This window comes from Sciurus vulgaris (assembly GCF_902686455.1).
Source record: "Sciurus vulgaris genome assembly, chromosome: 8".
In the NCBI taxonomy this organism is placed as follows: domain Eukaryota; kingdom Metazoa; phylum Chordata; class Mammalia; order Rodentia; family Sciuridae; genus Sciurus; species Sciurus vulgaris.
The window spans coordinates 138,088,239-138,110,327 of record NC_136468.1 but is presented as its reverse complement, the minus strand read 5'-3'; the positions used below and the strand labels follow the sequence as shown (position 1 = coordinate 138,110,327).

The 22,089-nt window shown below is 41.7% G+C and overlaps 1 protein-coding gene and 1 long non-coding RNA gene across 2 annotated transcripts; one reads left to right on the top strand and one right to left on the bottom strand.

Annotated features, from left to right (window-relative positions):
* The first annotated feature begins 838 nt into the window (after positions 1-838).
* On the top strand, positions 839-16,019 carry SIRT4 (sirtuin 4). The gene is made up of 5 exons (XM_079151416.1): positions 839-1,040; positions 8,858-9,355; positions 12,461-12,755; positions 12,878-13,088; positions 15,555-16,019. Exons 1-4 carry the CDS (start codon positions 856-858, stop codon positions 13,028-13,030), a joined length of 1,131 nt encoding a protein of 376 aa, XP_079007542.1. The 5' UTR covers positions 839-855; the 3' UTR covers positions 13,031-13,088; positions 15,555-16,019.
* Positions 13,213-15,033, bottom strand: LOC306668263. The gene is made up of 2 exons (XR_013765801.1): positions 13,583-15,033; positions 13,213-13,545 (listed from the first exon to the last, which is right to left on the bottom strand). It is a non-coding gene; the product is annotated as an uncharacterized lncRNA (long non-coding RNA).
* Positions 16,020-22,089: the final 6,070 nt, after the last annotated feature.

Genomic DNA, 22,089 nt, shown 5'->3' with positions numbered 1-22,089 from the left:
TTCTTAGGTGATCTTCAAGTCTCTGCTAGATTATGTTCTAAAATATACATACTAAGTGAGTGATGTCTTATTTAGGTGTGACAGTTCTCACACATGTTAGGAACAGCCAGGAACTCACTAGTAAACAAACTTAATACCCACGCATCTGCTCAGAACAATTAAATTAGAATCTCTGAGATGGAGACACAGGTATTGTGTGATTAATTCAATTAAAACATAAGAAATAACATTGGAGATGTCAAATAGGTGAGCACATTAGTCTAAGTATGTATTTGATTTTAATCATATTAACTGTAAAAAAAACAACAAATTTGCAGATACTTGTGAATCTATTTCATCAAAAACCCACCACAAAGTATTTGACCTATAGCAGGCAAACTTGATTCCATTGTTTTGAATGCAAAGGAACATGAACACTGAAGACAAAGATGAGTCAAGTATAGACTCGTTACTAAAAACGCCTATTAAGAAAGGATGAAATACCTAATTTTATCGCTGTTTGGATGGGCTTCTTTTGCACCCAGGACATTGGTACATAAGCTCTAAAGCTGGTACCTAACCTCTGAAAGACAACAGCTTCTATCATTGGCACAGCTGAGAGCGCACACCCGTAAGCCAAGATTCCAATACGTCTGACCAGGAAAGACGGGACAGGGGGCGCTCGCAGGACGATATGGGTCCCGCAAGTGTGGGTCCCAGAGGATTGTGGGACTTGTAGTTTTTCTTGCATCATTTTCCTTCCATGAACTACAATTCCCGAAATGCACTGATAACCGAACCGCCCCGATATCGGGTGTGAGGTGTCCCCTAAGCTGTGAAAGTAAGTGTGTTTTGAGCGGGCTGCAGGTTTCTAGAATGTTGTGCATTTCTTTCACTTTTCCTCTTTGCCCTGGTGGGATCTGGGAGAGGAGCCCCTGTTCCCGTGGGACGTGTTTTCACGCGGTGTATCTCTGGCCCTTAGGTTGCAGGAAAGAACTGTGTACTTGCTCCTTTCGCGGGTTGCGGTGGAATGTCAAGGAGAAAGCGGGGTCTGAACTCAGGTCTGCAAAGCCAGGCATGAAATGATGATTGCATATGGGATGCGTGTCACTAGAGAAGTTGCGTCTTGACTAATAATATATATACAAAGCCTTGCTTTCACAGCTAGAAAAGCTAACACGCAGGGGCCTCTCTCTCTCTCTCCCTCTCTCTCTCTCTCTCTCTCTCTCTCTCTCTCTCTCTCTCTCTCTCTCTCTCTCTCTCCCCCTCTCCCTCCCTCCCTCCCTCTCTCTCTCTCTCTCTCTCTCTTTTTTTCTGTGTCCCAGCAGCAGATTTTATAATGGAGAGGTAAAAAGTAATAGTGGTAAAACACTTGCATACAAGGACCCTAGATTCAATCCCAAACACCTCCCACAAAAAAAAGAATATTGGGGTAATTAGCCTTTTGAAATATATAAGGAATTCATTTCTGACCAGCCATTTCTTCTATTACAGAATAGACCTTATGTTATGTTAGAATCTGCTTTACCAGTTTTTTTTTCCCCTCCGTTTATTTATTTACTGTGATACTGGGGATTAAACCCAGGGGCACTCTACCACTGAGTTATAGCCCCAGCTCCAGCCTAGTCAAATCTTATTTCCCTGGTAGCATGCTCACCTAGCATGTGTGAAACCCTGAGTTTGATCCCTGGTACTACAAAAAAGAAAAAAAAAAAAAAAAAAAAGACTATTATGAAATAGTTTTGTGCCTAGATAAGACTTTATTTGGGGGCAGGTATGAGAGAGTCTTGATAAAAAATTTTTAAAAAGGTAATAAAGAAGGTGGGCTTAATTTCAGATTGGACTTGAAGGACCCAGGACAGGTTCTGGAATTAGTTTATACTGCTGAGGGGCCAGTTATTAAATATTTGGAAATTTGCTGAAGAGTTGTTAAATCACTTGTAGCCTGAAATGACCATGATGGGATTATTTTCCTTCCTTCTTGGGTGTGGAAGCCAGTTTATTGGCATACCCCTGGCAAAGCCAGTGTTTCTCTGTAAACCTGGAGACCTAGTGTTCAGTGCATCCCTGAGTTCTCAGATTCTTAACTGGCTCACACCCTTCACAATTTTACAGAATTTTGATTTTTTTTATATATTGGGGATTGAACCCAGGGGTGCTTAACCACTGAGCCACATCCCCAGCCTTTTTTTGTATTTCATTTAGAAACAGTGTCTTGCTGAGTTGTTTAGGGCCTCATTAAATTGCTGAGGCTGGCTTTGAACTAGTGATCCTCCTGCCTCAGCCTCCCTAGCTGCTGGGATTACAGGCCTGCACCACTGTACCCAGCTCAGAATATTGATTTGATTTTAAAAGAAAACACATTATCAGGCACAGTGACACACACCTGTAATCCCAGCAACCAGGGAGGGTAAGGCAGGAGGATATCAGGTTCAAGGCCAGCTTCAGCAACTCAGTGAAACCCTGTCTCAAAAAATAAAAAGGGCTGGGCTCTGTGGTAAAGCGCCCCTGGGTTAAATTCCTGGTAACAAAAATGAACAAACAAACAAACAAACGAAAAAAAACACCCACACTTTATAATATAGAGTGTTACATCATGGGGACTCGGGGGTAGCTCAGTGGTCTAATGCAGTCAAGGCCCTGGGTTCATCTTTAGCATCAAAAGAACAAAAACAAAAGCAGAAACACTGTAATATGGAGAAGAGGAAGAGGGGACTCTTTCTGTGACAGATGTATTTATTTATTTTGAGTGCATTGAAGTCATTGATCCATTATGAGTTGATTGATTATGAGCTGATAAGCATGGAATCTGCCACCAGGAAGAGTACAGTCTGGATAGATGTCTTTCTTAGGTTATAGAAAAACCTGTGCTTCTCTCCAATACATTTTTCTAATACTTAAATATCCTTCTTTTCCATAAAACAGTCTTGTATGAGTTTCTGATGAATTGTTACTCCTTGGCTATTTCTCAATATCAAACTGTCGTTGGCTCTCATTAACCTCTGCATAATACTTCGGTGTACAGATTTGCTGATTAGTAGATACTTTGGGTTGGCAGCTTCCCAAGAGGGCTTGATATCTCATCAGTAGGAGCTGGGGGTGTACAAAGCCATGAGTTAGAAGGTTGTGTTTGGGGGGAATGTCATTAGTAATCTGTTCTCGAATACAATTCAGGGTTAACTGTATGGGGGAAAATAAAGATGCCACCCAATCTTTATTTGTGGATTTCTTTTTTGTGTATGATACTGGGTGGTGTTGAACCCAGGGCCTTGTGCATTTTAGGCAAATGCCATACCCCTGAGCTACATCCCCAGCCCCATTCCCTCCTCTCAGCCACCCTGCAGCCCCTGTTCTGAGTACTGAACCCAGGCTTGCTCTTACCACTGACTTCCATCCAAGCCCTTTTTCATTTCAAGACAGGGTCTAACAAACTAAGATACTCAGGTTGGCTTTTAACTTCCTGCTTTGTCCTCTGAGTTGCTGGAATTAAAAGGCATGCTCCACTGTGTCTGGCATGCCCAGCCCTATTTAAAAAATTTATTTTGAGCCAGGGTCTTGCTAATTGTCCAAGCTGGCCTCGAACTTGTGATTCTCCTGCCTCAGCCTCCCAAGTATCTGGAATTATAAGCACACACCACTGCATTCCCTGTTTGTGAATGGTTTATTATCCTTATCCTTATTATTATTATTTTGCAGTGCTGGGGATGAACCCAGGGCCTCGAACATGCTAGGTAAGGGTTGTACCACTAAGTCCATCCCCACTTATTTGTGGGTTCTTAACAGAGACCCTGGTTCTTTGTAACTTGGGTACACATTTTTTCTTCTTTCTTTGCTTCAGTTATCTCCAGCCTATAATTTGAGTTTTGTCTGTGTTTTTTCAGGCTTTAGCCCTTGTTTCTCTCTATTCTGTTGATAATCATGAGCCCCAGCTTTCAGTTTTGTCTAGATCTAGGGCAACATGAGGGCACTGTATTATCAAGTTGTTTGGCCTAACTCGCTTTGCACATTTAGTTTATTTTTTAATTTTTTAAATTTTTACAGACTGCATTTTGATTCATTGTACACAAATAGGGTACAACTTTTCATTTCTATGGTTGTACACAATGTAGATTCCCACCATTCATATAATCATACATTTATATATATATATAGGGTAATACTGTCTGTTTCATTCTACTGTTTTTCCATCCCCACCCTCTCCCACCCCTTTTTCCTCTATACCATCCAAAGTTCCTTCATTTTTCTCTTCCCCCCATCACCCCCCTCATTATATACTGTCATGCACTTATCAGAGAAAACATTCAGCATTTGGTTTTTTGAACTTGGCCTGTTTCACCTAGCATGATATTTTCCAGCTTCATCCATTTACCAGCAAATGCCATAATTTTATTCTTCTTTATGGCTGAGTAATATTCCACTGTATACCACAGTTTCTTTATCCATTCGTCAATTGAAGGGCATCTAGGTTAGTTCCACAATCTAGCTCTTGTGAATTGAGCTGCTATGAACATTGACGTGGCTGCATCATTATAGTATGCTGACTTTAAGTCCTTTGGGTATAAACCAAGTAGTAGGATAGCTGGGTCAAATGGTGGGTCCATTCCAAGCTTTCTGAGGAATCTCCATACTGCTTTCCAGAGTGGCTGCACCAATTTGCAACTCCACCAGCAATGTGCAAGTGTGCCTTTTTCCCCACACCCACGCCAACACTTATTATTGCTTGTGTTCTTGATAATAGCCATTCTAATTGGAGTTAGATGAAATCTTAGGGTGGTTTTAATTTGCATTTCTCTAATTACTAGGGATGCTGAGCACTTTTTCATATATTTGTTGATCACCTGTATATCTTCTTCTGTGAAGTGTCTGCCCAGTTCCTTAGCCCATTAATTGATTGGGTTCTTTGTATTTTGGGTGTAAAGTTTTTTAAGTTCTTTATAAACTTGGAGATGAGTGCTCTGTCTGAAGTGTGTGTGGAAAAGATTTTCTCCCACTCTGTAGGCTCTCTTTTCACATTATTGATTGTTTCCTTTATTGAGAAAATGCTTTTAGTTTGAATCTATCCCATTTATTGATTCTTGCTTTTATTTCTTGTGCTATGGGGTCTTGTTAAGGAAGTCTGGTCCTAAGCCTACGTGATGGAGATTCGGGCCTTTTTCTTGTATTTGGTAAAGGGTCTCAGGACTAATTCCGAGACCCTTGATCCATTTTAGTTGAGTTTTGTACAGGGTGAGAGATAGGGGTTTAGTTTCATTTTACTGCATATGGATTTCCAGTTTTCCCAGCACTATTTGTCGAAGAGGCTATCTTTTCTCCATTGTAAATTTTTGGCACCCTTGTCTACTATGAGGTTACTGTACTTATGTGGGTATGTCTCCGTGTCTTCTATCCTGTGCCATTGATCTACCTGTCTATTTTGGTGCCAGTACCATGCTGTTTTTGTTACTATTGCTCTATAGTAGAGTTTAAGGTCTGGTATTGTGATACCTCCTGCATCACTCTTCCTGCCCAGGATTGCTTTGGCTAGTCTGGGTCTTTTGTTCCTCCAGATGAATTTCATGATTTCTTTTTCTGTTTCTATGAGAAATGTCATTGGGATTTTAATTGGAATTGCATTAAATCTGTATAGCGCCTTTGGAAGTATGGCCATTTTGATAATATTAATTCTGCCTATCCAAGAACATGGGAGATCTTTCCATCTTCTAAGGTCTTCCTCAATTTCTTTTTTTAATATTCTGTAGTTGTTATTGTAGAGATCTTTCGCCTCTTTAGTTTGATTGATTCTCAAGTATTTTATTTTTTTTGAGGCTATTGTGAATGGAGTTGTTATCCTCATTTCCCTTTCAGATGTTTCATCGCTTATGAATAAAATAGCCCCTTAGCAGGGGCTATGGCTCAGTGGTGGAGTGAACGCTTAGCATGCTCAAGACCCTGGGTTTAAGCTGCAGTGCCATACCCAAAAAACAAATAAATAAAATACTAATATCTTACTATCATCAATATCCTATTAATGTTCAGTTTTTCAATTGTCATATTGAAAAATGTCATAGAATGTCTTTTTTTTTTTTTTTTTTTTTTTTTTGGTACCAGGGATTGAATCCTTTGGTGCTTAACCACTGAGCCACATCCCTATCCCTTTTTATATTTTGAGACAGGGTCTCACTAGGTTGCCTACAGCCTCCCTAAGTTGCTGAGGTTGACCTCAAACCTGCGATCTTCCTGCCTCAGCCTCCCAAGCTACTAGGATTACAGGTGTGCGTAGAATGTTATATTTTAAAAGTTGGTTTGAATTAGGATCCAGATATTGCAATTGTTGATATGTTTTTAAATCTCTTTTCATTTTAATCCCCCTTCACATCTATCTTATGTAATTTATTTGTTGAAGAAACTGATTTGTTAGTCCTGTAGAGTTTCAGTTTCCAGTGGTTTGGACTTTGCCAGGTGAAAAATGGTGTCTTCTTACACAATATTTTGTCCTGTGTATTTTCTATAAATTATTAATTAGAGACTTGATCAGAGTCAAGTTTGATTTTTTTTTTTTTTTTTTTTTTTTTTTTTTGCCAAGACAACATCTTAGGTAGTCTTCCATCAAGAATCTCATCTTATAGTTCTCACCATATCTTTGTAATTTTTAAAAATTAATTACTTTCTTCTTGCAGTGCTGAGGATTAAACCTAGGATCTCACATGTGCTCTGCTGTCACGGCTCTTTGCAGTACCAAATCCGCAGATATTTGTCACCGCTTGCAGCAACAATTTGCACAGGTCTTATGGGTGGTGGACTGGAAACTGAGCTATTTCTATCTTTCTCTTTAGTGCACTGCTTTCTTGCTTGTTTGTTTATAGAGGATAGAGGAAATGAGGTTTACTTGCTTTGAGAGGAGAGAGGGAGAGACTTTGCTTAAGAGAGAGACTTTGAGAGAAGGACAGGCTTTGCTTAGAGCTTAGAGGAAGAGAGACTTGCTACACCTTACTTAAGGTCTGCTGCTTCTTACTGGTGCATCCTGCATCCTGTGAATTAGGGTGCGTCTACCTAAGGTGCTTTAGTGATGCGTCTCAGTTCTCTGCTCTGCGATCTGCCTTCCGCTGCTTTCTGCTAGCTGCTGTTCTGCTTTCTACTAGCTGCTGCTCCGCTGTCTTTTCTTTCTGCTTGCCACTTCTGCTAGCTGCTGTGTCTATCTGCTAGCTGCTGGCACTCCTTTCTACTAGCTGCTGTGTTGCGCAGTCTCGCTCCGCCTATACTTATATCACCTCCAGGAGGCGGACAGCAGGGCCACGCCTCTTACACAAAGATTAGCAAGACGCTAGATGTCCGAGCAGGCACAATTAGGAGTGCTTGAGAACACATGCGCATACATTGTGTGCATGGACGATAAATCACCTGAGTGTGCTTATGTCAATTAACCTCCTCGCTGCCGATGTGATCAAGCGCCATTCTGGCGCCGTCAACATGGCACAGCCCCCAACACTCTGCAAATGTTCTACCACTGAGCTACACCATCAGCCTGTCTTTTTGTAATCTTAGCAGCTGTTGATGCTCAACACCTATATCTTGCCTCTTATTTTTCAGCTATATAAATGAATGAATTTAGCTGGGCACAGTGGCACACACCTGTAATCCCAGTGACTCAGGAGGCTGAGGCCGGAGGATCACAAATTTGAGGCCAGCCTCAGCAACTTAATGAGACTCTGTCTCAAAATAAAAAATAACAATAAAAATAGAACTGGGAATGTAGCTCAGTGGTAAAGCGCCTTTGTGTTCAGTTCCTAGTACCAGAAAAAAAAAAAATGAATGATGAATTTTTTGCATATGCTTTAGCATTCTCCCTTCTGCCATTGGCAACTATAAATCAACTTTCTATTTCTATAGCTTTGCCTATTCTGGATATTTCATATAAGTAAAACCATATAATATTTGTCTTTTCATAGCTGACTTCTTACACTTAGCATGTTTTCAATGTTATAGTTTTTATGAGAACTTTTTTTTTTCCAGTACTGGGTATTGAATTTGGGGGTCTACCACTGACTTACATCCCAGTCCTTTTACTTTTTTATTTCAAAACAGGATCTCAATAAGTTGCTCAGGCTGTTTTGAATTTGTGATCCTCCTGTCTTAGCCTTTTCAGTAGCTGGGATTGCAGACTTGGGCCAACTGCCTAACTTCATTCATTTTTTTTAATATATATTTTTTTAGTTGTAGATGGACACAATACCTTTATATAATTTATATATATATATATATATATATATTTTTTTTTTTTTTTTAATTTTGGCACAGAATCTCACTAAGTTGGTTAGGGCTTTGCTAAATTGCTGAGGCTGGCTTTGAATATGCAATCCACCTGCCTCAACCTCCCAAGCCACATGGGATTATAGGCAAGTGCTGTGGTGCCCACCTCATACAATCAACATAAAAACCAAGGAACTACAACCTTAAGCTTACTTTAACCTCCCTTACCCCTATCTGCCCTACCCTGTAAGTGCTAGTTTCATCTATTTCTAGGTTTTGCTTTTTTTTTTTTTATTGTAAACAAATGGGATACATGTTGTTTCTCTGTACATGGAGTAAAGGCATATCATTTGTGTAATCATAAATTTACATAGGATAATGTTGTTTGATTCATTCTGTTGTTTTTTCCCTTCTCCCCCCCACCCCTCCCAATTAATATATTTTTATGTGTTGCCGGGGATCGAACCCAGGGCCTCACACATGCTAGGCAAGTGCTCTACCACTGAGCCACAACCCCAACCCCACTTCATTCATTCTGTACTTTAGACTCTCCACTGAATGGATAGACTGCATCTTGTTCCTCCATTCATCAGTTGGTGGTTACCTTTGTTTGCAAAACTCAGCTTCTCACATAAGGTTTCTTTTTCTCTAGAATGAGGATCAGCAGTGGGTTGACTTTCAGGTCAACAAAAGGCAGTTGGATCAGAAACTTCAGCCGGCAGGGCTCAAGCAGATCTGTCGAGTTATTTGTGCCACCAAGTCCTCCTTTGGACCCTGAGAAGGTCAGAGAGTTACAGCGCTTCATCACCCTTTCCAAGAAACTCCTAGTGATGACCGGGGCAGGAATCTCCACCGAGTCAGGAATCCCAGACTACAGGTCAGAAAAGGTGGGGCTTTATGCTCGCACTGACCGGAGGCCCATCCAGCATAGCGATTTTGTACGCAGTGCTCCAATCCGCCAGCAGTACTGGGCAAGAAACTTTGTGGGCTGGCCTCAGTTCTCGTCCCACCAGCCGAACCCTGCACACTGGGCTTTGAGCAACTGGGAGAAACATGGAAAACTGCATTGGCTGGTGACTCAAAATGTGGATGCCTTGCACACCAAGGCGGGGAGTCAGCGCCTGACAGAGCTCCATGGATGCATGCACAGGTGCAGGAAGGTCTAAACTGTTTGAACGTGACAATGTGTGTTGTTCCGTGAGAGCCAGAACCTTTTTTATCCTAGTCAAGCTTGTATTAGATAGATCCTGAGAAAAGAATTTGGGAAGCAAGTTGTTTAGTTTAGCGTTGATCCTGGTAAACTCAGTGAGGGAGTAGGGACACAAAAAAGGGGATAAAGACAGGGTATGTTCAAGGCTGGGGGTGTAGCTCAGTGCTAGAGCACTTACCTAGAATCACAAGGCCCTGGGTTGATTCCCCAGCAATAAGGGGGAAAATAAGTGTGTTTATGAGTGGGTTACTACTTTGAACAGATGGGCTCAGTCCTGCCAGGGACCCTTTATCTCGAACATGCTTCAGAATTATCTAATTGAAAGTCAAGGAAGCTGGGATGTCTAGCCACCATTTCCCATGGCTCACTGGTCTACAGTCGCTCTTGGGGAATTAGTTCCCTACCACTTTGACTCTGCTTCTCTCAAGAAGGCAACCATGGTCATAGACCATTCTAAGCAAGAGAGATGCAGGAAACTGCTTATAAGAATACTGTGTGCAGGTGGCTTTCAGGGTGTCCTGGGGATGTGTATGAGCATAACGCCAACAGTTTGTGCTACAAATTGCTCGGTCTCCAGTGCGTAGCCAAACAGAATACAAGATAGCCTGGAATATAGTCAGAACTCTAAATAATTATAGATGGAATGAATACATGGGAAGGGTCTCATGCCTCCAGCTTTGGCAATAACTTGTAGATAATTGCAGTCCCTGAGAGTCTCCTCTGAGGACTGAAATCAGTCTGCCAATTTATGAATTATTTCCTGAGTGCCTGTGATATGTGTATTGGCATGCCGCTTGATAGTATGGACAAGAGGTGGTCTACTTTATATGCAGTAATTCTGTAATATTTGGTGGGGGAGACACAAAAATAACATGTTTAGCAGCAAACAACTCAACACGCATTTGTTAATTTGTGTGGTCCTTGGTATATATGATGTGCACATTCAAAGAAAGAGACGTAGTAAAGATTGGCATAGGGCTGGGGATATAGCTCAGTTGGTAGAGCACTTGCCTCGCAAGCACAAGGCCGTGGGTTCAATCCCCAGCACTGCAAAAAAAAAAAGATTGGCATAATTGAGAAAGCTTGTATAGGTATGGTGGGACTTGAGACTGACTCAAGTTTGACTTAGGCAAAGGATTCTGGGAAAAGAGGGCTTTCTAAATGAAGGGAATTCATAGAGCCCAGGGGAGACAGGCCTGACCTCTGTGGAGGGTTTGGGATGTTAACTAGTGTGAAATCAGATTCTGAGAAGGTTAGACCCAAATCGGTTGCAATTGAAAATCAGATAGTGTAGTTTGGGTCTATTGTGACATAAAGCGGACCACTAGTGGTTTCTGAGCAAGAGAGCAACATGATAAAAATAGCATTGGAGAAACGCTAGATAGGACTAGATGGGGTCCAGGAGGTCAGCATGCAGGACCCAGGTTATGGTGGTATTGGGGGAATTAGAGAATTAATGGTGTGTATATGTTGATATAAAAATAAACAAAAACCTCTTTTTCATGATGAAAATTTCAAAATTCACAAAAGAGACTAAGTACTCATATACCATTCCCCAGATGCAAAGATTTTTTGAAGGGGGTTACTGGGGATTGAACCCAGGGGTGCTTCACACTGAGTCTCCTCCTCAGCCCCTGTTTATTTTTTATTTTGAGGTGGGGGTCTCACTAAGTGACTTAGGGCCTCACTAAGTTGCTAAGGCGGGCCTTTGAAGATTTTTATCAAGATGTTTTCATGTCTACTTCATTCCTTTCCCCTATCTTTTCTTAAATATTCTAAAACAAATTCAAGATTTGTCATTTTATGACAGGGAAAGAAAAACCAACATAATCCGATGGCTGAATAGACTATAAGAAAAAAAAAAATAACTGGAGGCATGAAGGTGACAGAGAAGTTGGGAATGGGGTTGATCTCAATAGGATAGTCAAGAAGACATGGAGATGGGCTAGGGTTTGGAGAAGGTGGGAGTAGAGTCTCAGAGGAGGGAACCATCATACAGAGACACTGAAATGAGGAGAGAGCTCCAGTCAGTGAGGAGAACATAGAAAGAAGACAGGGTAGAGGACTGAGGAGTCTCCAGAGGTGGAACCAATGGAACCACCTTTCCTTCTTTCTTTTCTTTTTATATTTTCAGAGGCAGGAGCTCGTTGTCCAGGCTGACCTCAAACCCCTGGGCTCAAGTGAACCTCCTACCTCCCCCTCCCAGTAACTGAAACAATATTTTTTCCTTCAACAGCTATTTAATGAGTTCCCAATCACTAAATTGGATGCAGGCACTATTGTAGGTGGTGGGCATTAGGGCAGTGACCACAGGATATGACATGCTTGCCCTCACGCAGTTCATGTTCAGGTGATGTGAGAAGAGAACCAGAAGGGGCTGTTTTTGGTTGGTCGATTGGGGTTTTTGTGCAGCGTTAGGGAGGGAATCCAGGTCCTTGCACATGCTAAGCACGTACTCTTCCACTGAACTATAACCCGAGCCCAGAAAAGTCTGAACAGAGTGGAGAATAAAGGGAAAAAGCACTTGTTCAGGTGCTCAGGAAATCATTTGGTACAGCATTTACTGTTGTAAGGATAGAAGTGAGCTGGCTGCAGTGTTGCACGCTTATAATCTCAGTGGCTTGGGAGGCTAAGGCAGGAGGATCACAAGTTCAAAGCCGGCCTCAGCAACAGCAAGGTACTAAGCAACTCAGTGAGACCCTGTCTCTAAATAAAATACAAAATAGGGTTGGGGCTAGGGCTCAGTGGTCAAGTGCCCCTGAGTTCAGTCTCCAGTAGAGAAAAGCAAGCTAGCAGAAGCCTACACAGGGGGTTATAGGGAGGAAACGGACGTACGTTACTTGCTCTAGAAGGCTAACAGTAGAGATAGATTTATGAAAGATCACGAATGCACAGGAGATCATGAAAATGGATGCCTAAGATGGGGAAAATTGTAGGGTTAGAAAAGAAAGTGACAGGGGGACTGACTGCTTGGGGAGGGAGAACCCAGGGACAGATATGTGCCCCCAAGGAGAGAGCATTCAGTGGCCTCACCTTTGGTTTCAGGGTCCTTTGCTTGAACTGCGGTGAGCAGACTTCCCGGTGGGTGCTGCAAGAGCGCATCAAAGTCCTGAACCCCACTTGGAGTGCCGAGGCCCAGGGCCTGGCTCCCGACGGTGACGTCTTTCTCTCTGAGGAGCAGGTGCGGAGCTTTCAGGTCCCATCCTGTGTTCGATGTGGAGGTCCTCTGAAACCAGATGTCGTGTTCTTCGGGGACACAGTGAACCCTAACAAGGTTGATTTTGTGCACAGTCGTGTGAAGGAAGCTGACTCCCTGTTGGTGGTGGGATCGTCCTTACAGGTATGACAGGTCAGGGCGGTGACTGACCCTTTCGTGGGCTGGAAAGTCCCAGAGGCTCCCTCCTATTCAGGTTGTCTTTTCCTGGATCTAGAGAGCTCTTACATGTGTCTTCTGCTGGGCAGGTGTATTCTGGTTACAGGTTTATCCTCACTGCCCGAGAGAAGAAGCTACCAATTGCCATATTGAACATCGGGCCCACCCGGTCGGATGACTTAGCATGTCTGAAACTGAATTCTCGTTGTGGCGAGTTGCTGCCTTTAATAGACCCACACTGACTACAGCCTGATGTTTCAGATCCAGAAACAGGGCTTCCTTTAAATCCTGCTGCTGAAGGTAAGTGCCTTCTCAGGTAGCAGATTCCAGTTCCCATACATAACATACGGTCATTCTTAAACCAGTTTCTTAAGACCCATTAAGGGACAGTATCAGAAAGATTATGATTTTTCAAATTCTAGCCACCTAGCTATTTAAAACACTAAAGGTTATAAAATCTGCCATTGATTCCCCCTGCTTTTTTTCTGGGTGCTGGGGATTGAACCCAGGGCCTAACACATGCTAACCAGGCACTCTACCACTGAACTTCACACCCAGGTCCCCATTTTTAAAATAACCACTTTATTGAGCTATAACTCACATACCATAAAGTTTACTTTTAAAAATGTACAACTGAGTGGTTTTTATTTTTTTTTAATTTTTCATAAAATCCATGAAATTGATAATTAAACTATCTATGAAACATACTGAAACATCTGAAATGCTTTCAATTGTTTAATATATGAACAATTAAATGCTTTTAATTGTTTAATATATTTCTTTGCACATTATACAGTGCAAAGAAATACAAATTTATCCTAAAGTTTCTTGATGTTTGCCTGAAGGTGACTGACAGGATGGCTAGGTTAGTCACGCTGCCCGTTTACCTCCAAAAGCTTATTTGGTGCATCAGAAATATCTTTTCTCTTGATATGAGAAAAAAGACAGAGTGGTTTTTAGTATACTTACAAAGTTGTCCATTGATTACTACTAATTTTAGAACATTAGAACATTTTGATCTTCTGCAAAAGAAACCTTGAACCCTTGAACCCACCGCTGCTGCCACCACCCAGCCTCTGGGAACAATTAATCTTTCTGTATCTGCCTGCTCTGGACATTTCATGTAGTGTGTGGCTTTCTATTTGGTTTATCCACTTAGCATAACGTATTCAAGGTTCATCCATATTATAGTATATTTTAGTACTTCATTCCTTTTTTTTTTCCTGGTACTGGAGATTGAGTCCAGCAGTGCTGTGCTCTACCACTGAGCTACACCCATAGTCCACTGATTGATTGTGGTATGGGAATTGAACCCAGAGCTTACCACTGAGCTACATCCCTAGTTTCATTTTTTATTTTTATTTATTTATTTTTTGTGTGTGCAGTGCTGGGGATTGAACCCAGGACCTTGTGCATGCAAGGCAAGCACTCTGCCAACTGAGATATATCCCCAGCCCTTCATTTTTTATTTTCGAGACACGGTCTTGCTAAGTTGCCCACGGTAGCCTTGAACTTACAGTCCTCCTGCCTCTGCCTCCCTGAGTAGCTGGAATTACAGGAATGCGCTACTATACCCAGCTTTTCTCTTTTCTTCCTTTCTTTTCTCTTCTCTTCTCTTCCCTCCCTCCCTCCCTCCCTCCCTTCTTCCCTTCCTTCTTTGGTTTCTTTCTCTCTTTCTTTCTTTGTGTGTGTGGGGTGGGGTGGTAGGTGCTGGGGATTGAATCCAGGGCCTCCTACATGTTAGTCAAGTGCTCTACCACTGAGCCATATCCCAAATCCCTTAATTCCTTTTTATGGTTGAATACTTATTCCATCATATAGACACACAATTAATGACTTCATCAGTTAATGAACATCTGGGTTGTTTCCACATTTGTGTGTGTGTGCTGGGAATCAAACCCAGAGTTTTACATGTGCTAATAAGCAAGTGCTCCACCACTGAGTGACACCCACAGCCCTCTAAACTTTTTGGCTATTATGAATAATGCCATTGGGAACATTTGTGTACAAGTTTTTCTGTGGAATTATGTTTTCATTTAAATATACAGCTGGGGGTGGAATTGATGGGTCTTTGTTTTACTCTCCTGAGAAACTTCCAGGCTATTTCCCAAAATGCCTGTCCCACTTTTTATATTCCCACCAGGAATACATAGGGGTTCCAATTTCTCCACGCACTTGCTAACACTTATTATTATGTATTTTTTGTAAAAGCCATCCTTGTGGGTGGGAATTGGTATTTCTTGGTTTTGATTTGTATTTCCCTAATTTCAACTAATGATGTTGAACATCTTTTCATGTGCTTATTGGTCACCTATGTGTCTTCTTTGAAGAAATATTTATTTAAATCCTTTTTTTTTTTTTGGCGGTGCAGTACTGGGGATTGTATCACACGCTGCTTTACCACTGAGCCTTACCCCAAGCCTTTCTTTTTTTTTTTTTTTTTGAGACATGTTTCACTAAGTTGCTTAAGGCCTCACTATAATTTGATGAGGCAGGTTTCGAACTTGCAATCTTCCTGCCTCAGCCTCCCAGTTTTTAACTTTTTTTTTTTTCTGGGTCAGTGCTGGGGATTGAACCCAGGGCCTTGTGCATGCAAGGCAAGCACTCTACCAACTGAGCTATCTCCCCAGCCCAGTTTTTAACTTCTTTAATCATTAAAGTATAAAAGTTGTATGTAGTGCCATGTATAAGGCTGATGTTCACAGTTATTCCCTCTACCCCGTTCCCAGCTTATTTTGGCATTAACTTGTTCCATTTCTTTTTCAGATCCCTCAAGATTCATCCCCTTTTCCTCCAACTAATTGAAATAGAGGGCAGAAAACTAACTGTTCTCTGCCAGCCAATCTCCAAACTGGGCAGGTTTCTGAGCCAAGAAGTTAAAGTCTTTAGGCTGATGAGATTTGCCTCTGAAGAAAGTCTTCCAGAGAAGCAGCTGCTCTTGATGGGAAAACTGCATTCATTTCCTTTTTATGTCACATGGCAGAAGAAATAGCCTGGGAAATATGTAGACCACAGTGGTCTAAACCAGGGATCTGGCTAATTCAGGGTTACCATAGGGTAGAAGGAAATGACTTATTTATAATTCCAAATAGTTGTGTCTTTAACTGAACCATCTGACACACACACACACACACACACACACATACACACACACAGTATTTTTTGTAACAAAATGAGAATTGGCATGATTTTTTTATTAACTAAGGAATAAATTAATCATTTTTAATAGCACACCAGGTGTGTGGGCTGTATGTTTATTTATTTTAATCAGCTAAAATAAGAATGTGGCTTTATGACACACTTCTCCAAGATTTTGACTTGATGTCATCTGTCAGACCAAGACACCTGCTTTGAATCTGGTTTGCAGAGAGAACACAGTTAATTCCCAAGTGGGCTCTTAAGTTAATTTGTTTCTGCTGAGGAAAGCAGTAAGCCTTGTTTGATTACTGCATTAGCCAAAAGAATCAGAGTACTCTGAAAAGTGAGGCAGATGGAAGAATCAGGCCTAGTCCGGATATCCTTTTGTCTAAAATTAGGGTGGGCAATACATGCTCATCCTGCACCTGCCTAGGAAGTAATTTCAGTTCTCTGGGACAGCCCCAGATCTTGAAAACACAAAGTTCTTTACATGTGCACAAACGTGGGTTTGTAAGATTGTAAATCTTATGCCAGTTTATTTGCAGATGGGGATCCTAAGGTGCTTTGAACCAGATATCCTCAGTTACTAAAAGTCAGTACTAATTAATGTATTAAAATCTGGGTCTTTTGAAACTCAAACCATTCTCAACCACAAATCTCATAAAGTTATTGATGGACACTATTAAGGTACTAAGGATTGAGGATATCACTTCTTGCTAAATAGCTCCAAGAAAATATGCTGCTCCTTCCAACCACCATCTTATTCTCTACCAGGAAATGTCACGAAGTAGTGCACACAGTGACAGAATTAGAGAAAATTTAGTCCTTCCCCCTCATTTTATTATTTTTATTTATTTATTGGCAGTCCTGGGGATGGAACACAGGGCCTCATGCATGACAGACAAGCATTCTATCACTATTTTTGAAGAAACTAAGATCTTGATTTACCTAAGTCCACAGGACCAGAATCCAAGTAGACTTTCCATGTTTTTTCCTTTCTTTCCTTCCTTGAAACTTGAGGCCCAGGGTCTTGCTAAATTGACCAGGCTGATCTCAGTTTTTTTTGTTTGTTTGTTTGTTTTTGCACCTGGGATTGAACCCAGGGGTGCTTAACCACTCCTGAGCCCCATCTCCAGTGCTCTTGCCCCACTTTTTTTTTTATTATTTATTTAATTTAATTAATTAATTTATTTATTTGCGGTGCTGGGGATCGAACCCAGGGCTTTGTGTTTGCAAGGCAAGCACTCTACCGACTGAGCTATCTCCCCAGCCCCAACTTTTTTTTAGACAGGGAGCGTCTCGGTAAGTTGCTGAGGCTGGCTTTGAACTCATGACCCTCCTGTCTCAGCCTCCCAAGCCACTGGGATTACAGGTGTGCGCCTTAGTGCCCAGCTTAGTTTTTTTTTTTTTTTCTTTTTAAACAGTGTTTCTTGTTTATCTACAGATTATGGTTAGATTATGGCAGATTTGTAGTTGGCCAAAAATTGCAGTAAAAGCTGGTCCCTTAATTTTTATGTCACAAAACAGATAAACTCCATCCACTTCATGAAGGAAAAACTTAAGCCAATCCAAGAAGAGACACCCCCGCCATGCCACCTCCTCTTACTAGAAAAGGAATATAGCTGGACACAGTGGTGCACGTCTATAATCCCAGCTATTTAGGAGACTGAGGCAGGAGGTTTGCAAGATCAAGGTCAGTCTCAGTAACTTAGCCAGACTGTGTTTCAAGATACAAAATTAAGGGGCTGGGATTGTATCTCAGTGTAGAGTACTTGCCTAGCATGTGTGAGGCACTGGGTTTGACTTTTAGCACCACATATAAATAAATGAATAAATAAAGGTCAATTGACATTATATATATGTATATATATTCCACACACACACACACACACACACAATTAAAAAGGGCTGGGACTGTATCTGTGGTAAAGTATCCCTGGGCTCAATCTCCAGTACTCTACCCCGCCCCCCAAAAAATCAGGGTATACATAGATGTGGATCCCAGTCTTGCTACTTACTAGCTAGATGAATTTGGGTAAGTTATTTTATCTAATCTTCAGGCTCTTTATAGTTGATATTAGAAGCTAACTTACTGGGTCGTTGAGTTTGAGGCACATAGTAAAAAGCCTGGTATGTAATAAAGAGATGTCACCATTATCATCAGGAAAAGGGAGGTGGGCAGCATGGTGGGAGGTGAAACAAACACATCTGCTAAACCTCTGTCCCTACATTAACTAGACTTCTCAATGATTCTCCCCAGAGTCTCATTTTCTTTTTGTGAATCTGCTTGTCTTTTGCCAAAAATTACAAAAGTGTCTTGATGTAATAAAGCCTTCCTAAAGAAAATAAAAGTGCCAGGAGCAGTGGTGCACACAATTCCAGCTACATAGGAGGCTGAGTCAAGAGGATTGCAAGTTCAAGGCCAGCCTCTGCAACTTAGTGTCTCTCAAAATTAAAAAATGAAAACGTTTTGGGATATAGCTCAGACGTCTGAATTCAAACCCTAGTACCACGCAAAAGAAAAAAAGGAAAGTGTGTATCCTTCCCTCTCCCTTTAGGAAAATATTTAACATTTACTATACAACGTACACTGTAGGAAACGCTCCAAAATGTATTTGGTCACTTAAATCCTATAACTCTATTGTAGATGATATGGGCAACACTATTTCTTTTGAAAGTTGAGGATCCTGAAGTTTGGAGATCTTAGCTAACTAGACCAAAGTCATCCAGCATGACCAGGTCAGTAATCAAACCGTCCATCTAGTTCTGAGTCCTCTCTTTTCAATACTGTAGAAATCTGATGGTGTAACTGAGTCACAATGCCTGGATAAGGAAAAAGGGCAAAACTCAAAAATTTTCCAGAAGCGATCCAGGCTAGGTCCTGAATGATGAACAGGCTTTCACCAGGCGGGGAAAAGGAGAGATTTCCAAACCAAGGAAACAAACGCATGGAGGGAACACCAGCAAATCCCTTCCCTTTTTTTCCTCTTCAAGGTAAGGATGGAGATTTAAGCTCCAGAGGCCCTGGGCTCACCCAGCACCCACTCTCCTCTCTGCTTGGCTATGCCTCCTCTCCACTCCCCTTGACTCCCCAGCACCTCACTTTTCCGACCCCGTCCTCTGTCCCTGGAATAAAAACACTGGAGGGTTGACAACCGGAAATAGGCGGCGGACAGGTGGGTGATGTGGCAAAGGGTGAGAAGAGCAAGCTCCTCTGTCACACCCCTGTGAGCTCGCCTTCTTTTTATATTCAAGTGCCCATTCTATCTTTACTATCGGATAGCTCAGGAAAATAGCACCAACCAGCTCCAGGAAGATGCGTACAACCATTACCACCCACCGCGCCTGCGCAGCCTCGGGCCTCCACAAACGCAGGCGAGGGTGGGGCCTGCGCCTGGGGGCGTGGAGGTAGGCCAAGGGCTGGGCCGCCGTTAACCAATAGGAAAGAGGGTTCGAGCGTCACGTGGTCATAAACTATCCAATCACACCTTCTACTCCGGAATGCCTCAGCCTTGGAGTAGAGACTGGAAATACACTGGGTTGGATGTGCAGGGCCACGTGAGGTGAGAAGGTAAATACGGCCACGTGGATTTTCCCCTTTGTAGCTACGCTGTACTTTCGTGGAACAGTTATTTAATGAGCGTGTGTCGTGTGTACGGCACTGTGAAGGCATTATGCTGCTAAGATGTAATCCTGCATCATTGCAGTGTATTTGGATATTTATTCGTTCAGATCATCCTAGGTTTTGTGCCAGAGTTTCCTGCATCCTACTTTCCACAACGAGCGCCCAGCAGATGCTCACTAAAAAATGTTAAAGAGGGCTGGGGTTGTGGCTCAGTGGTAGAGTGCTTGCCTAACATGCGTGAGGCACTGGGTTCAGTCCTTGGCACCGCATATGAATGAATGAGTGAGTGAGTGAGTGAATAATAAAGGTCCATGGACAGCTAAATTTGCCGGGCGCGATGGCGCATGCCTGTAATCCCAGCAGCAGCTCCGGGAGCTTGAGGCAGAAGGATCTTGAGTTCAAGGTCAGCCTCAGCAATTTAGTGAAACCCTGTCCCTAAATAACATATTAGAAAGGGCTGGGATGTGGCTCAGTGGTTAAGCACCCCTGGGTTCAATCCCCGGTATAAATAAATAAATAAAGGTTAAAGAGCTGGGGCATGGTGCAAGTCTGTAATCCCAGAGGAAGTTGGAGACTGGTAAATTCCAGGGCAACCTGGGCAATTTAGCAAAACCCTGTCTCAAATTTTTAAAAATTAAAAAAGGGCTCAATGCCCCATATGCAGGAGACCCTGGATTCAATCTCCAGTACCTAAAAAAAAAAAAAAAAAAAAAAAAAAAAAGCTAAAAGAAATTATTCTCTTCCAACTCTTGCGGTAATGGGAAAGAAGTAGAATTTTATGTCGGGGTTTTTTAAGGGCCCAACTACAGCCTTAATACGTGTGTGACTCTCTTCTGTTTTGTCATCTGAAAAAAAAGAAGAAAAAGCACTAATTTCCTAAAAGTCCACATTTTGTTCCATCTGAACAGGAGCTTGTAGCCATATATATGTATATATAGTTTAGTTGTAGGTGGACAAAATACCTTTATTTTACTTTTATGTGGTGCTGAAGATCAAACCCAGGGTCTCACCCGTGTGCTAGGTGAGCGTGCTACCACTGAGCCACAACCCCAGCCCTGTAGTTTCTTTCCATTGAGAAAAGATGTTTACGGACTTCATAATTCACTAAATGTTAAGACCAGCTCTCATTTAATTTTGCATCTCTTTAGGGTTGACGATGTATCTCGGTGGCAGAGAAAGCAAGACACTCTGGGTTCGATCCCCAGCACTAAAAAGAAAAAAAAAAAAAAAACTATAATTTTGTATCCCTTGCAGTCCTACCATAGTACAGTATTCAAAAATGGCCATCCAATTTATGAAGATTTGGGTTCCAAGCTCAGTTGCGCCACTTGGGAATGAGTGACCTTTGGAAAATCACTTACCTCTTTGAGCCAGTTTCCTTATTTGTAAAATGTGGATGTAATAGGACTTGCAACACATAGGTAGGAGAATAACTAAATAGTTGCACAAAATACACCATCTGGAGTACAGAGCATAGCATATATAAAGATGCCACTTTGAGGGCTGGGGAGATAGCTCAGTCAGTAGAGTGCTTGTCTTGCAAGCACAAGGCCCTGGGTTCCATCCCCAGCACCGCAAAAAAAAAAAAAAAAAAAAAAAAAAGTAAAGATGCCACTTTGAAAAACAGGAAAAAGCAGGGTGGGTAAGTCTCAGACCAGATTGAATTGCACAGAGACCTAACAATAAATCATTGTCTTGAGGCCAATCCCAGATACATTTTATTCTATGCCTTTTGTACACTTCCTGACCCAGGGTAAGTCATTGAATGGATGGATAAGATGAAGGAGAAATTGGCCCAAAAATAATTTTGGGGGAATTCCCTTCTTCATACTGAAGATCTTTTGCTGCCTACCACCCACCCAGAAGTGGCACTGTTCTGTCAATCTCCAAAAGTTTGAAATTGCTGCTTTGGTGGCTTCTCACAGTCCCTATTGTCCTTTCTTATTTTTGCTTTTTAAATTTAGCTCTCTTTGACCTCCACTGGTGAATTTCAATGCCATGGAGAAACATGGGTGGATAATTTAGTGGTTAAGAGCTCAGACATTTCTATCAGACAGACTCTGCCATTTATGTGATTGTGGGTAAGTGACTTATCTCCTCTGAGTTTTTTTTTTTTTTTTAGTTTCTCCTGTATAAAATGAGAAGGAATAACGGCAATATCATAGAGCTAATGAACACTTAAGATGCATAGAGCCCTAGCACAGAGTGGTGTGCAATAAGTGCTCAAACAATGCAAACCATTATGGCTTATTATATTTGATTGCTACAAAGTAAAAATCAGCTTATAGGGCGTGATGAAGTCTTTGAAGTGTTCAGAAAAGGTAAGAGTTGTAGAAAAATTATTTAACACAGTAAAAATGGAGACAAAAGAATGACAGTAGGTTATATCTGGCTCAGACTAAGCCAGAGTCCAACTCTACAGGCAGGCAACTCTAAGATTTGCTGATAATACCAACACCTCATAGAGCAATCCAGAGGATTTAGACATACACTGTCCTTGTACAGGGTAAATAATCAGTAGATGATGGTTGATGATCA